Here is a 14,750-nt window from a genome sequence, read left to right on the forward strand (position 1 = left end):
TTGTCATTTTAAAATTTTTTTTTGACAAAATGACCATAAAAAAGGGTTAAATGCGTTGGTGACCAGCGCATAAATTAAATTGCGTTGATAATTACTTAATTTTTTTTGACGAAAATACCCCTTTCGCGTAACGCGAAGGGGAGGATCGTCACGTGAAGAAAAGACATGTGAAAAATCCAGAATGATCGTGCCTTTCGCGTGACGATCCCGCCCCTTCGCGTTACAATCCCGCCCTTTGCGTGAGACGGGTAATTTTGTCAAAATATTTTGAAGTGGTCATTTTCGCGCGCATTTAAGATTATCTTTATGATCATTTCGTCAAATTTTTTGAATTGAAGTAGGTAACATTTTTTTAATATCTTTTCAAAACAAGTAAAAAAAAATAAAATTTAATCGATATATCATTTATAAGATTAATGATAGATGTGATTATTTTATGAGAATGTTTTTTTAGTGATTACAATAATATAATAATAAATTAATAAAATGAAAAAACAATGGTTTCTAAATAGTTGACTTTACTAGCCTGAATGAATTCAAATGTCTCCAATTCCATCCGGAGCAATTTCAATAGCAAGATCGGGCAAAAAATGTCGACACTGGCGACACACTTCTCTGCATTTCTCTTCCTCTTCCCTATTGGTATCCGCCGCTTGATTTGCTCTTCCTCCCTCTACCTCAAGAACCCATCAATTTACCGATCCAAAGCTTGGTATTTCTCGGAACCCAAATGGAAGAACTTTGATTTCTACATCCTTCTAATCATGCTTCCCATTGCTTCACTCTCCGAACTTTTCTTCTTCCTCACCATTCCCGGTAATCCCACTTTCCAATTCGGCTTCTTGCAGGGATCCACGGTCGTTTTCTTCTTCTGGTTACTTTATCTGCTGATCATTTTCCGAGAAAACTGGGACCCTTTTCTTGTTCCTGAGTATTTTATATTTATTTGTGCTGGAATTTTATTCCTGACTGATTACATGACGATAGGAAAAGGGTTAAGTGGCCTTGCTGGATCTGTCTATGAAATGCTGGGCTTATTGACTCTCCATTGCGCTGCTTTCTGTCTCTATCTTTCAATTAGACCGGCTGCATTTTTTGCTGAATTTATGTTGTCTTCTGGACTTGTCTTCAAGGGAACATGGGCTTTACAAACTGGGTTGTCCTTTTATACTGACACATTTGCACTCAAAGGGTGTGATAATCTTTCTATTGCCCTTGTTGATGGGAGGACTGATGTTAAGTGTGATCTAGATGAATACAAGCTTAGGGGTCAGGCTTTGATGCTGCTATTGTTCATTGTTCATGCAACTGCGGTTTTTATCGTTTGCCTAGTGTTATTTGGAGTTTGTAATCAAAGATTGAGGCAAGGAGGGTCAAGTGGGTCATTGTTGGCAGAACTTCAGGCTGAAACTGGGGTGAATCGAACAGTTCATGAGTTTGAATTAGAGTGAGAGCTTGATTTTCTGTTCTCTTCTTATCTGTACTTACTTCAAATGAAATATCAAACTTTTATACTTTAAATCTCACAGGATATCCTTTCACCATTATAGTTTCTCTTCTTCGCAGTTTGCAATTGAGAACAATATTATTCAAATCTTGTTTTGTCATGATGTATCTCTTTCTGGTTAATTTACGACAACTCGTGCCATAACTTAATACTCTTCATTGTTTTTTTGGCGGGATGTTTCAACATGATTCATGCGACTTTTGTGTTAACTGAGGACTAATGAATATAGATTTGGAAGTATTTACTGTGTAGGCCTTGCTCTATTGAACACTCATTCTGTTATTAGATTTTGCAAGATGTAAACAATTGGCTGTCTCTTTTCATTGTTGATAGTGTCAGCTGCACTCATATAAAGATGGAATTCAATTGTTCCATTTAGGCTTAATCATAATCATACCAGTAAATGTGAAATGTTTTTAGCTAAAACAATTGCTGATGGTTTGTCAAAAAGGTTCTTTTAGAGACTCTGCTTCTCTTTGAATTTCTGAAAAAGCTCAGTATTGGCACATATCCACCCAGATCTATGGTGTTCTCACTGCTAATCTGAATTTTTCTTTGGAGATGAAAATGTCAATTATGGCGAGGTATTTTCCAAGATCTGATGTTATTGTTGTTCTTCAGTGTGATACTTATGTATTGGGACAAATGCAGATAGATAATACGAGAAATGTGGTATGGGCTCCTCATGGACATACCACATTTCTGAAATCTCCAGGTATTAATGGATACAATTTGAGTATATATCTCTATATGTGATTGTGATTGAACAGATATATTCTCAATAATTACAGATTTCCTTTGATTCAACAAGATAAGCATTGCGAATCATATTGTTAACTGAAATCTATTTCATGATAACGTGTATTTTCATGTATCATTGTTTTAATATTGGCAAAAGCTCAGTCCAGCTTTCTATATCTCAGTGCAGAGCGATATTTGGGTATTGTCGAGTATTGTCGCCGAAGCTGACTGAAAGCTTGAATTTTAATTCGGGAATGGGCTTTCTTCATGAAATTGGATCTATGATGTAGTATTTGTCTCTTTGAGAAGCTCACTAGTTGCCCCATACACCCTTTCCCTGCACCAAGTCAAATTGAATCTGTGAATTCATGCCACTGTTATTATTATTATTATGCCTTAAAACAGTTCAAGAAAAAAGAAATCAGGAGAGTATGTAGTTTGAAGTGGAAACATACCCCTTTCTTTCTTTTCTTGTTGTTGCTCCTCAACTACTCTTCCAGTTTGCAGTATCTGGGTGTTTCCAAAGATCAATAGGAAGATTAAATGAAGTTTATTTCAGTATTTTCACTTTTTTTTATGATATTTGTTTATACCTCGACCAGATTTTGTAGACGACTCCTCATCCTGCGCTGAATAAAACTTCGTGTACACTGTTTGAGAAAAACCCATCATGGAATTCAAGATCTAACACTAATAGCCTAAGCCGAAATACAAAAAAGGTGTATTTTTAAATAAAATTTTACCTTCACATGATGTTTAATGAATGCATAGAAGTTCAATAGGCTCCATACTGTCTTGTCTAGCCTTTTGCCTTCAACATGTCGTGGATAGATTTCTGTTGAAACATAAATTGATTATATGATTCGTTGTCATTTATTTGTTCTGAAATAATTGCATTTTATTACCAAATGATACAAATCCTCCATTGGTGCTCAAGTCTTCAAAGGTCTCTCCTCTTAGCTCGGGAGGTGGAATTGGGGACCACATACATGGAGGAGCTTCTTCCCATTTGTCCAAACTTCCAACTGCGGTGAGTTCCTGTCATAATTTGTTCTATTTTTATAGATTTTTCGGTTTTCTTGTAGTTTTCCTAGTCAGCTCATATGAAACAAACCTGGAAGAAGGCAGTTGCAATAATCACATCAGTGTCTTCTTTAAAACGAATGGGAAATACTGCCATCACTTTATCCGACTGTTTGATGATATAAAAAGGTTCTCTTGGATGATAAACAAGTTTCATTGGCTTGTACATCCCTCGAGATATAGTCTGCGTTTGGATGTTCTGCAACATTTCTTTCAGTTGGTAGCTCACTATGATTGCTTGAACCGATGAGATTTCTGTTATTATCTTGAGTGATTCTAGAAAGAAAACATTATATTTAGTTTTTAAAAAAGTGAAGAATTATTACTATATATTAAATCTGAAAAGAACTAACCTTTTTTTCCATTCGGGATTTTGTTGAAATCAACTCTCATAGTGATTTGGTATGATTCTCTTGGTGGGTAGACAATATTGATAACATCAGGATGAATTCCCTTTATCGTCTCTATGGCATATTGTGGAAGGCCATGCGAGAATGCTCGATGAGATAACAATGGTGTTGAGATTGATAAGTATGCATGGTAAGGCTCTAATAACGAGGACTGTAAACGAGAATATCAATAATAGAGTTTTTGTTAGACTTTGTCATTGATCTATTATGAAGAACAATGTTTATATATTTTACCTGGATGTGATATTCGACAGATCCGAATTCATGTAAGTGATGATCCAGGTTCATTGGCCTTTCACCATTGCTGACAAAGTAAAAAGGTAAAGTCAGTAACTTTGTAATCTTTCTATTGTTCTTGTGCTTGGGTGATTTCTTGTTGTGAAATGTTAATTAATTAGTTACCTGTAGAGTTTCAGAAGAATCTGCTTGAGGGCTGGGGATGCTCTTTCAAAACATGCCATCTTTCTCTCAATGGCAATGAGAAGAGAGGTGAAAGGACTTCAATTCCCATATTCTTTTTATTTATCTTTTTTAGGTTTTATGGTTGGCGGTTGAGACCCTTTTGAGTGAAATGCAAGTTCTGAACAACCATCATTTTTAGTGACCTTTGAAGCAACAAAGTCTTGCATATAAAGAATGAAAATAAAATGGGGCATCACATTCAATCTTGATCATCACATAATTCAACCTCAAAACCATAGGGCAGTCTGAAAGATAAAAAACCGCTAGATTTCTATTATCTTCTTAATGCTTCTACATTTCTATTCTTTTTCGAGCATAGTTAACATTCGTTTGTTCCCTTTACGTAAAAGCAGACTAAGGTAGTGTGGTAGGGTTGATAACTTAATTTATCACTTAAATTAATATATTAAGAACTTATTTAATATAAGTTTATTTGATAACACATTATTATAATTATTTTTTTATAGACTTTAGTAAAAATATGTTAAAAATAATAAGTTAAAAAAGTTATTTTAAAAGTCAAAAAAATACTAAAAAAATAAATTGAAAGACCTCTTTACCCTTGTAATTTTAAATTACCTACTATATATTGAATTAGGTTTTTACTATTCATTATACTCATATTCTTTTACTCGATCGAATTTAGTAAGTTTATTTTCTCTAATCTTCTAAATTTTCTTTTATTAGATTGATCTTGATAAGAATGTTTATCAATGTTTGTAGATGAAATTAAACATTTATTTGATTACATAATTCTTTTTGTTATATTATTTGATTCAATTTTTTTTTTTTTAATTTGTTAACCGTTATTTTTCTTGTTTGGAGTTCTAAAAAGTGTGTTATTCTTCTTGTTTGGAGTTCTAGAAAGTGACACAAATAGAAGATTAATTAAATAAAATTCGAGTTTTTATAAATATTTATGCGGCTCATAAATTCTTAATGGAATGATTGTAATTTATTGACTGCAATTTAAATAATTTAACGTTCTTTTCTGCCTGTATATAAAAATATACAATAGTTTAAAAAGAGATTAGGAAAAGAAGAATATAGATAAATTTAGGGAATAGTCATTTTTTTTTGTGCTGGTGTTTCACCTAATGTATCTTTATTATTTGACATACTCATTAATCATCCTAGTTTGGTATATATATATAGTTTGATATATATATATTTGAACATAATAAAGTAGAAGTCATTCATTATTCCATCCATCAATAATTGAAGAGAAAGAATAGACATTATTTTTAAAAGTTATTAAAAACTATGAATAACTGAAGAGAAACAACATATATTATTATATAGAACGTCATCAGAAATTAGTAAGTACTTATTATAAAAAATATATATGTATTCATTTGTGACAATTTAATAGATATATATTCATTTGTTTTTGGGTGCAGATTAGTCATGATAATTTTTTTTTCTAACTAAGAGACATTTATTTTATGATAAAAATCTGATTTAGATTATTTTTGTTTTATTATAGAATTATTTGCTTATTTATTTATTTCATTAATATAATAATAAATGTATTTTATATTGTACTTATTTGTTGATAAATTATTACAAATAAAATGACTAATAATATATATAGAGCAAATTGGAAAGATCCTTAACTTTTAAAATTATATTTAGATGCTTGTACTGAAGAAGTTAGGAGCGTAAATAAAAATGAATATATTTTTAAGAAAGTTTATGGGATATAATTATTAATAGTATTACAGAGAAAAAATGACTTATATTGAGTCAAAAACTATGAAAGTTTTAGTTTTGACTCAATATAAGCTTTTATTTTTATTTTTAACACTATTGCTAATTATGTTTCATGAATGTTTATTAAAAATATTTCCATTTTATTCTCGCTCTATCTTTTTCAATACAAGTATCTAAATATAATTTCAAAAGTTCAGGATCTTTCAAATTTGTTTTCGGCATATTATCAGCCATTTTATTTGTAATCTATCAACAAATAAGTACAATATAAGATACATTTATGATTATATCATTGAAATAAATTAATAAATAAACAAATAAGTCTCTAATAAAACAAAAAGAATTTAAATCAGATTTTTATCTAAAGATCTCTTGATTAGAAAAAAGTAAAAAAAAATGGTAAAACATGAATAATTTGTACTGCGATATTGTTACTTTATCTTAAATTGTCTACATTTTATTTATTAAATTGTCTGAAGACAAATGAATATACATCTATTAAATTGTTCAAAGACAAACGAATATATATATATATATATATATATATTTTTTTTCCTTTATATAATCATAAAGGAGTAGTTACTAATTTTTTGATGTTATATGTAATAATATTTTCTCTTTTCTGATGACTTTCTACATAATGATATTTGATCTGGACGATAGTGGCTCTCGGACTGATCTGGACGAATAGACGGGACAGTCGGCGCGTAAACGAAGAAAGAGAAACAAATTGGGAGCATAGGAGGCTCTCGGGTCATTTAACATTTTTATAGGTAATAACAAATGGTATAAATACCAATCGCTAATATAACTTAAGGTAATAAAGATTGGTCACTTATCCAATCGCTATTAAGGAAGTAAATCGACTGGAGTGTATACCGATTGGTTTTGTAACCAATCGGTGTTACATGTAGTATAATAACGATTGATGTAAAGATCGATCACTATTATCAAGTTAGTAGCGATTAGTTTTAATTCCAATCGCTATTACCTTGATAATAGCGATTGATCTTTACACCAGTTGGTAGTAATGCTCGTTATTACCCATATTTTTACTAGTACTAATTCGGTTCCTCATCCCATGTTTCCTGGACTCTTGAAAGTAAGGGATGAAGCTCCCACTAGTTAAAGCTAAAAAGTTTAGTTTTTATTTTCTTAAAAAAGAATGTGATCGATTATAAGCGTACATAAATAAATCAAAACCCCAATACTTGGATACTAACACACCACATACATGACTCACTCATTACACATCAAAAAAAACAAAAACATTATTTGAGAACTCTTATATAATAATAAAATCACATATGTTATTGTCTTTCATTATATTTCCATTATTTTTATTTTATAAAACATATGTTTATCGTGATCTCGTATCATCCAAAATAATAATGGGACTTCTCACTGTGTTTGTGTCACTTACCCATGACAAAGAAGTCGAAACTGCCGTGTATGGTTTCATTATTCCCTCAACAATCAATCTAAATGACTGAGTTTGTCCAACGTAAGTGAAAGAAAGTGTGCTCGGAACCACTCGTATTCTGAATGTAGGCAGAGTAAGAATCTTGGCGAAGTAAGTAGATCTTAACGATCCCACGTTGGTAACTTTCCTACTCAAGGAGATGTTAAAAGGAGTATTTGACGGAATGATAGGGATGGAAAATGAAGGCATGTTAAGATTTAAAGAAGCTTTACTCCCATAATGAGTGCAAACAATTTCGTCACCCGTAACAAGGCTCAACTGTTTGTTAGTGTAGTTTTGGCCACACAAGAACTGCACATAATCAGCTAGATTTGCATCATACACAAGGCCAGGATTAATGGCACTTACAGGGTTTATCTGGCCTGCTCCATAACCAAATTCTGCAAGATGGTTTCTCTGGCCTGCTCCATAATAGAAATCTCTTGCTCCTCGAGTTGTCTTTACTACATTCATCTCGGAGGCTGTAAAAGAATTGTTTAGGTTCAAATATAAAACAATTTGATAACACTTCTAAAAAGATAAAAACATAGTTTATTGTAAATAAATAAGTTAGGAAGTGTCATTATTATACCAGTGGTCATAAGTGCAGATTTTATAGCAGACGGAGACCATGATGGATGAAAGGATTTTACATAAGCGGCTGCAGCAGCAGCATGTGCGCATGCCATTGATGTGCCTGAAATAATGTTATAGGACAATCTTCTCGTATCTATAATCGAAAATGAAGGAGATACCGTAGGTATCCATGCTGCCAAAATTCTGTCACCAGGCGCAGACAAATCCGGCTACAAAATCATTGAAAACTTTGTTGTAATTTCTCTGATGATATTTTTTATATAAATAAATCATAACTTAATTGAGGTTTAAAAAAACTATTTTTAAGATTAGTATTCATCTTTAATAACATGACAATACAAGAGAAGTATCTATACAACCTTAAGAATTTCAGGTGTTACAGGATTTGGTCCCCTTGATGATAAGGGTGCAACATATGGTGCAAATAGATCAAATATTTCATGACTTTTCGATATGCTTACAGATGAATTCCTGTATTATAAAAGAAAAACTCAATCAATGAAGGAAATTATAATATTTTTAGAATAACTAATGAAGTACTACCATAAATACCTACCTTGATCTTCGCAAATATCTCAGTAGCATGCTTGATTCTTTATTGTAAAGAAAAGTTGTTGGGAGGGAAGATGAGATTGAATCTTCTAACCCATAATTGCGGCGAGGACATACTATCACCATACCAATTGCACCCGCGGAAATAGCTGCTTCCCCCGAATTGTTTTCAATACAAATGACAATCCTACCTCTTACAAGTCTAGCATCTAGTGAGTTTGCGGATTGACAAAGTCTGCATATTATGAGTTCTAATCAGTAAATTAATTACCTGAAATAATTTGCTTCTTATATAAAATTGCAATTGAAAAGAAATATAGATCATTTCTTTCACAATGTTCATCTAAACACATAAAAGTAACAATGTTTAAAACTTTTTTCTATCAACATAAAAGAAATACATGATAACTAAGTAAATAATACCTTGCTGCATCACTAGAAATATTCTCTTTTATATTTGGCACAGCACCAGCATACACCAAAGTGGAGAAATTAGTATCATCAAACACATTCAATGTAGATCCATTCAATGAAGATTCCTGATGAATGAAATCAATAATAATAAAAAATATTGTATCCATGCATGTTGTGCCTTATAAGGTAAATACTATATATACCTGTAAAATATGAGTATCACCCAACATCAAATAGTTCATGAACTTTCGATCAGTCGTGCTTGCTGCCACGGTAAGACCCCATGGAGAAACATTCACGACAGTTTCATGTCCAGGGCCATCGTTTCCGGCAGCACATATTGTCATAATTCCTTTTCTCATTGCTTGAAAACTCCCAACAGCTGTAGAATCTCTCATATAACTTTTTAGCATATAGTTTCTAAAAAATGATTTTCCCACAGCAACTGATATTATGTCAACCCCATCATTGATGGCATCCTCGAATGCGAGAATGATGTCGGCGTCATAAGCACCATCAGACCAAATTACTTTATATACCGCAATCCTCGAAGAAGGGACTCCTCCTCGTGCTGTACCTTCACCAAAACCATAAAAGTTTGCCGAACTAACAAGATTTCCGACAATGATTGAAGCTACATGAGTTCCATGACCAAGGGTATCTCTTGGAGACTTGATATCATCTTGTAAGAAAAGGCCATTTCTTTTGTAGTACCTTCCTCCAATTATTTTCCTGCATTGAGATAATATGTATTATGAAAATTGAATTATTGATCATCTTTAGTATTTAATATGTTAAAGAATGTTATAATGATAATATAAGATTGTTTTAAATTTGTTTGAGTAGTTTGCTTGATAATTTAGATGATTATAAAAATAAATAATAGTAAATAAGATATTATATTTGAATATAATAGAAACAATTCAAATAAAACAAGTCCTTACTTGTTACATTTGAAATTTAGTAGCCCACTACATGAGCCTTTCCATTTGGGCGGTGGAGATCCCATTCCAATATCGCTAAAGCTATCTAACTCTGGCCAAATTCCGGAATCTATTACTCCAACAATGATGTTACTCTCAACTTCATTCGCTCTTCTAATTGTTCGAGGAAATTTCAAAAAGTCCCATGATCTTGTAGTATACATATAATTTTTTCCATTAGGAAATATTGACACAACTTCTTCCCTTGCTGATGATTAAGTTATAAATATGTAAATGAACCTAATTAATGATTTAATTTGTTATATATTTTTAGTAATTATTTCAAATCTAATTAATGATCTTACAGTAAATCAGGTGAACCTCATCATAAGTTAATCGGGCGACAAAACCATTGAAAATACTCTTGTAACTGTGAATAAGTGATGCAGAAGAGTTTCTGCAGAATAAAACAAAAATAAACATCTAGTAAGTAAAATCTAAACACCTCTGTCAAAAAAGTGATTATAACAAAATAAGAATATTAAAAAAATAATTATTAGTAATATTACATGTGAAGAGTTTTTTCTAGAAAGCTTGAATGCAAGATAGGTGGAGGGATGTTTGAGGTTGGATTCAAATCTCCCATGTACACTATGTATTCCTGTATAAACATAATAACTAGTTTAATATACATGCACCTTTTGAACGTTTTCAATGAAAATTGAATATGTATATTAAAATGGTGTCTATTTTTATATGAACTACAGTGCAAACAATCCTTAATAAAAGTATAGATCAAGAATATTAATAGTTGTTCAAGAGTAGAGATGCATGCCTGTCGATATCGATCATATCTCCCATGTACATTGGTGAAAGTAAGAAACATAACATAAAGTTGAAAAAAATTTAAAACATCTAAATATGTTATTGTTTGCATCATCTTATGTGATTTTCTTGTCTTAAGATTTGAAGAATGGTTCTTATTGAGGAACCTTTTATAGATTTTAAAAACTATGGCAATACTAATAACTATTAGAATGTATCCCGTGCATTTGCACGAGTAATAATATAAAAAATCGTGAAAAAAATATTACGGTAAAATTTTTATGGGTGGGTCAACCCAATATCCGACTCAAGTATCCATTTACTCTCACATATATCAAAATTAACCACAGCTCTCGACCCGACAATCCGGACATTTTAAAAATTAAACATCATTATATATATATATAGATTAGTTAGTTAAAAAGTTGAACTTATATTATTAAAATGTCACGCGTTTATCAAATTTTGAAGTGAATTTAAAATATAAAGTATTATTAGTCTAATTGGTTAAAAGGTTGTACTTGTTTTGTTATGTTGCAAGTTCGAACCATACCTATATCATTTTTAATTTTATTTTTAACCGTTTTAAATTTATGGGCGGGTCAACCCACAATCCGACCCAAATATCCATTTACTCTCACATATATCCAAATTAACCACAGCTCTCGACCCGGCAATCCGGACACTTTAAAAATTAAGCATCATTATATATATATAGATTAATTAGTTAAAAAGTTGAACTTATATTGTTAAAATGTCACACGTTTATCAAATTTTGGGTTGAATTTAAAAAATAAAGTGTTATTAGCTTAGTTGGTTAAAAAGTTGTACTTGTTTTGTTAGGTTGCAAGTTCGAACCATACCTATAGCATTTTTAATTTTATTTTTAACCGTTTTAAGTTTATGGGCGGGTCAACCCACAATCCGACCCAAATATCATTTACTCTCACATATATTCAAATTAACCACAACTCTCGACCCGGCAATCCGGACACTTCAAAAATTAAGCATCATTATATATTTAAAATATAAAGTATTATTAGTCTAGTTGGTTAAAAGGTTGTACTTGTTTTGTTAGGTTGCAAGTTCGAACAATACCTATAGGATTTTTAATTTTATTTTTAACCGTTTTAAGTTTATGGGCGGGTCAACCCACAATCCGACCCAAGTATCATTTACTCTCACATATATCAAAATTAACCACAGCTCTCGACCCGGCAATCCGGACACTTTAAAAATTAAGCATCATTATATATATATATATATATATATATATATATATATATATATATATATATATATATAGATTAGTTAGTTAAAAAGTTGAACTTATATTGTTAAAATATCATACGTTTATCAAATTTTGGGTTGAATATAAAATGTAAAGTGTTATTAGCCTAGTTGGTTAAAAAGTTGTATTTGTTTTGTTATGTTGCAATTTCGAACCATACCTATAGCATTTTTAATTTTATTTTTAACCGTTTTAAGTTTATGGGCAGGTCAACCCACAATCCGACCCAAGTATCATTTACTCTCACATATATCAAAATTAACCACAGCTCTCGACCCGGCAATCCGGACACTTTAAAAATTAAGCATCATTATATATATATATATATATATATATATATATATATATATATATATATATATATATATATATAGATTAGTTAGTTAAAAAGTTGAACTTATATTGTTAAAATTTCACGCGTTTATCAAATTTTGGGTTGAATTTAAAATATAAAGTGTTATTAGCCTATTTTGTTAAAAAGTTGTACTTATTTTGTTATGTTGCAAGTTCGAACCATACCTATATCATTTTTATTTTTATTTTTAACCGTTTTAAGTTTATGGGCGGGTCAACCCACAATCCGACCCAAGTATCCATTTGCTCTCACATATATCCAAATTAACCACATCTCTCGACCCGGCAATCCAGACACTTTAAAAATTAAGCATCATTATATATATATATATATAGATTAGTTAGTTAAAAAGTTCAGCTGATATTGTTAAAATGTCACGCGTTTACCAAATTTTGGGTTGAATTTAAAATATAAAGTGTTATTAGCCTAGTTGTTTAAAAGGTTGTACTTATTTTGTTAGGTTGCAAGTTCGAACCATACCTATAGCATTTTTAATTTTATTTTTAACCGTTTTAAGTTTATGGGCGGGTCAACCCACAATCCGACCCAAATATTATTTACTCTCACTTATATTCAAATTAACCACAACTCTCGACCCGGCAATTCAGATACTTTAAAAATTAAGCATCATTATATATTTAAAATATAAAGTGTTATTAGTCTAGTTGGTTAAAAGGTTGTACTTGTTTTGTTAGGTTGCAAGTTCGAACCATACCTATAGGATTTAGAATTTTATTTTTTAACCGTTTTAAGTTTATGGGCGGGTTAATCCACAATCCGACCCAAGTATCATTTACTCTCACATATATCAAAATTAACCACAGCTCTCGACCCGGCAATCCGAACACTTTAAAAATTAAGTATCATTATATATATAGATTAGTTAGTTAAAAAGTTGAACTTATATTGTTAAAATGTCACGCGTTTATCAAATTTTGGGTTGAATTTAAAATATAAAGTGTTTTTACCCTAGTTGGCTAAAAGGTTGTACTTGTTTTGTTAGGTTGCAAGTTCGAACCATACCTATAGCATTTTTAATTTTATTTTTAACCGTTTTAAGTTTATGGACGGGTCAACCCACAATCCGACCCAAATATCCATTACTCTCACATATATCCAAATTAACCATAGTTCTCGACCCGACAATCTGAACACTTTAAAAATTAAGCATCATTATATATATATATATATATATATATAGATTAGTTAGTTAAAAATTTCAACTTATATTGTTAAAATGTCACGCGTTTATCAAATTTGGGTTGAATTAAAAACATAAAGTGTTATTAGCTTAGTTGGTTAAAAGGTTGTACTTGTTTTATTAGGTTGTAATTTCGAACCATACCTATATCATTTTTAATTTTATTTTTAACCGTTTTAAGTTTATGGGCGGGTCAACCCACAATCCGACCCAAGTATCCATTTACTCTCACATATATCCAAATCTACCACAGCCCTCGACCCGACAATCCAAACACTTTAAAAATCAAGTATCATTATATATATTGGTTAAAATGTTGTACTTGTTTTGTTAGGTTACAAGTTCGAACCATACCTATTGCATTTTTAATTTTATTTTTAACCGTTTTAAATTTATGGGCGGGTCAACTCACACTCCGACCCAAATATCCATTTACTCTCACATATATTCAAATTAACCACAACTCTCGATCCTGCAATCCGGACACTTTAAAAATTAAGCATCATTATATATATATATAGATTAGTTAGTTAAAAAGTTAAACTTATATTGTTAAAATGTCACGCGTTTATCAAATTTTAGGTTGAATTTAAAATATAAATTGTTATTAGCTTAGTTGGTTAAAAAGTTGTACTTATTTTGTTAGGTTGCAAGTACGAACCATACATATAGCATTTTTAATTTTATTTTTAACCGTTTTAAGTTTATGGGCGGGTCAACCCATAGTCCGACCCAAATATCAATTTACTCTCACATATATCCAAATTAACCACAGCTCTCGTCCCGACAATCCGGACACTTTAAAAATTAAGTATCATTATATATATATATATATATAGATTAGTTAGTTAAAAAGTTGAACTTATATTGTTAAAATATCACATGTTTATCAATTTTTTGGTTAAATTTAAAATATAAAGTGTTATTAGCCTAGTTGGTTAAAATGTTGTACTTGTTTTGTGAGGTTGCAAGTTTGAACCATACTTATACCATTTTTAATTTTATTTTTAACCGTTTTAAGTTTATGGGCGGGTCAACCCACAATCCGACCCAAGTATTCATTACTTTCACATTTATCCAAATTAACCATAGCTCTCGATCCGGAAATCCGGACACTTTAAAAATTAAGTATCATTTTATATATATATATAGATTTGACATTTTCAATTAATGGCTTCTTTGATTATTGTTTTATATATTTCTTTTTTGGTTTT

The 14,750-nt window shown here is 30.9% G+C and overlaps 2 protein-coding genes and 1 long non-coding RNA gene across 3 annotated transcripts; 1 reads left to right on the forward strand and 2 right to left on the reverse strand.

The window, feature by feature from the left end:
* Positions 1–1,825: 1,825 nt before the first annotated feature.
* On the reverse strand, positions 1,826–4,235 carry LOC124940339 (actin-related protein 2/3 complex subunit 2B). The gene is made up of 9 exons (XM_047480852.1): positions 4,144–4,235; positions 3,976–4,045; positions 3,685–3,892; positions 3,363–3,607; positions 3,154–3,286; positions 2,992–3,083; positions 2,842–2,898; positions 2,704–2,758; positions 1,826–2,585 (listed from the first exon to the last, which is right to left on the reverse strand). Exons 1-9 carry the CDS (start codon positions 4,200–4,202, stop codon positions 2,407–2,409), a joined length of 1,098 nt encoding a protein of 365 aa, XP_047336808.1. The 5' UTR covers positions 4,203–4,235; the 3' UTR covers positions 1,826–2,406.
* LOC124940340 lies at positions 3,760–4,341 on the forward strand. Its single transcript, XR_007099455.1, has 3 exons — positions 3,760–3,871; positions 3,996–4,061; positions 4,150–4,341. It is a non-coding gene; the product is annotated as an uncharacterized LOC124940340 (long non-coding RNA).
* Positions 4,342–7,276: 2,935 nt separating this feature from the next.
* Positions 7,277–10,510, reverse strand: LOC124939367 (cucumisin-like). Its single transcript, XM_047479847.1, has 9 exons — positions 10,434–10,510; positions 10,230–10,321; positions 9,886–10,132; positions 9,145–9,673; positions 8,951–9,066; positions 8,532–8,762; positions 8,335–8,446; positions 7,971–8,184; positions 7,277–7,803 (listed from the first exon to the last, which is right to left on the reverse strand). Exons 1-9 carry the CDS (start codon positions 10,508–10,510, stop codon positions 7,277–7,279), a joined length of 2,145 nt encoding a protein of 714 aa, XP_047335803.1.
* Between the last annotated feature and the right edge of the window lie 4,240 nt (positions 10,511–14,750).

Source organism: Impatiens glandulifera, chromosome 5, assembly GCF_907164915.1.
Source record: "Impatiens glandulifera chromosome 5, dImpGla2.1, whole genome shotgun sequence".
NCBI classification, from domain to species: domain Eukaryota; kingdom Viridiplantae; phylum Streptophyta; class Magnoliopsida; order Ericales; family Balsaminaceae; genus Impatiens; species Impatiens glandulifera.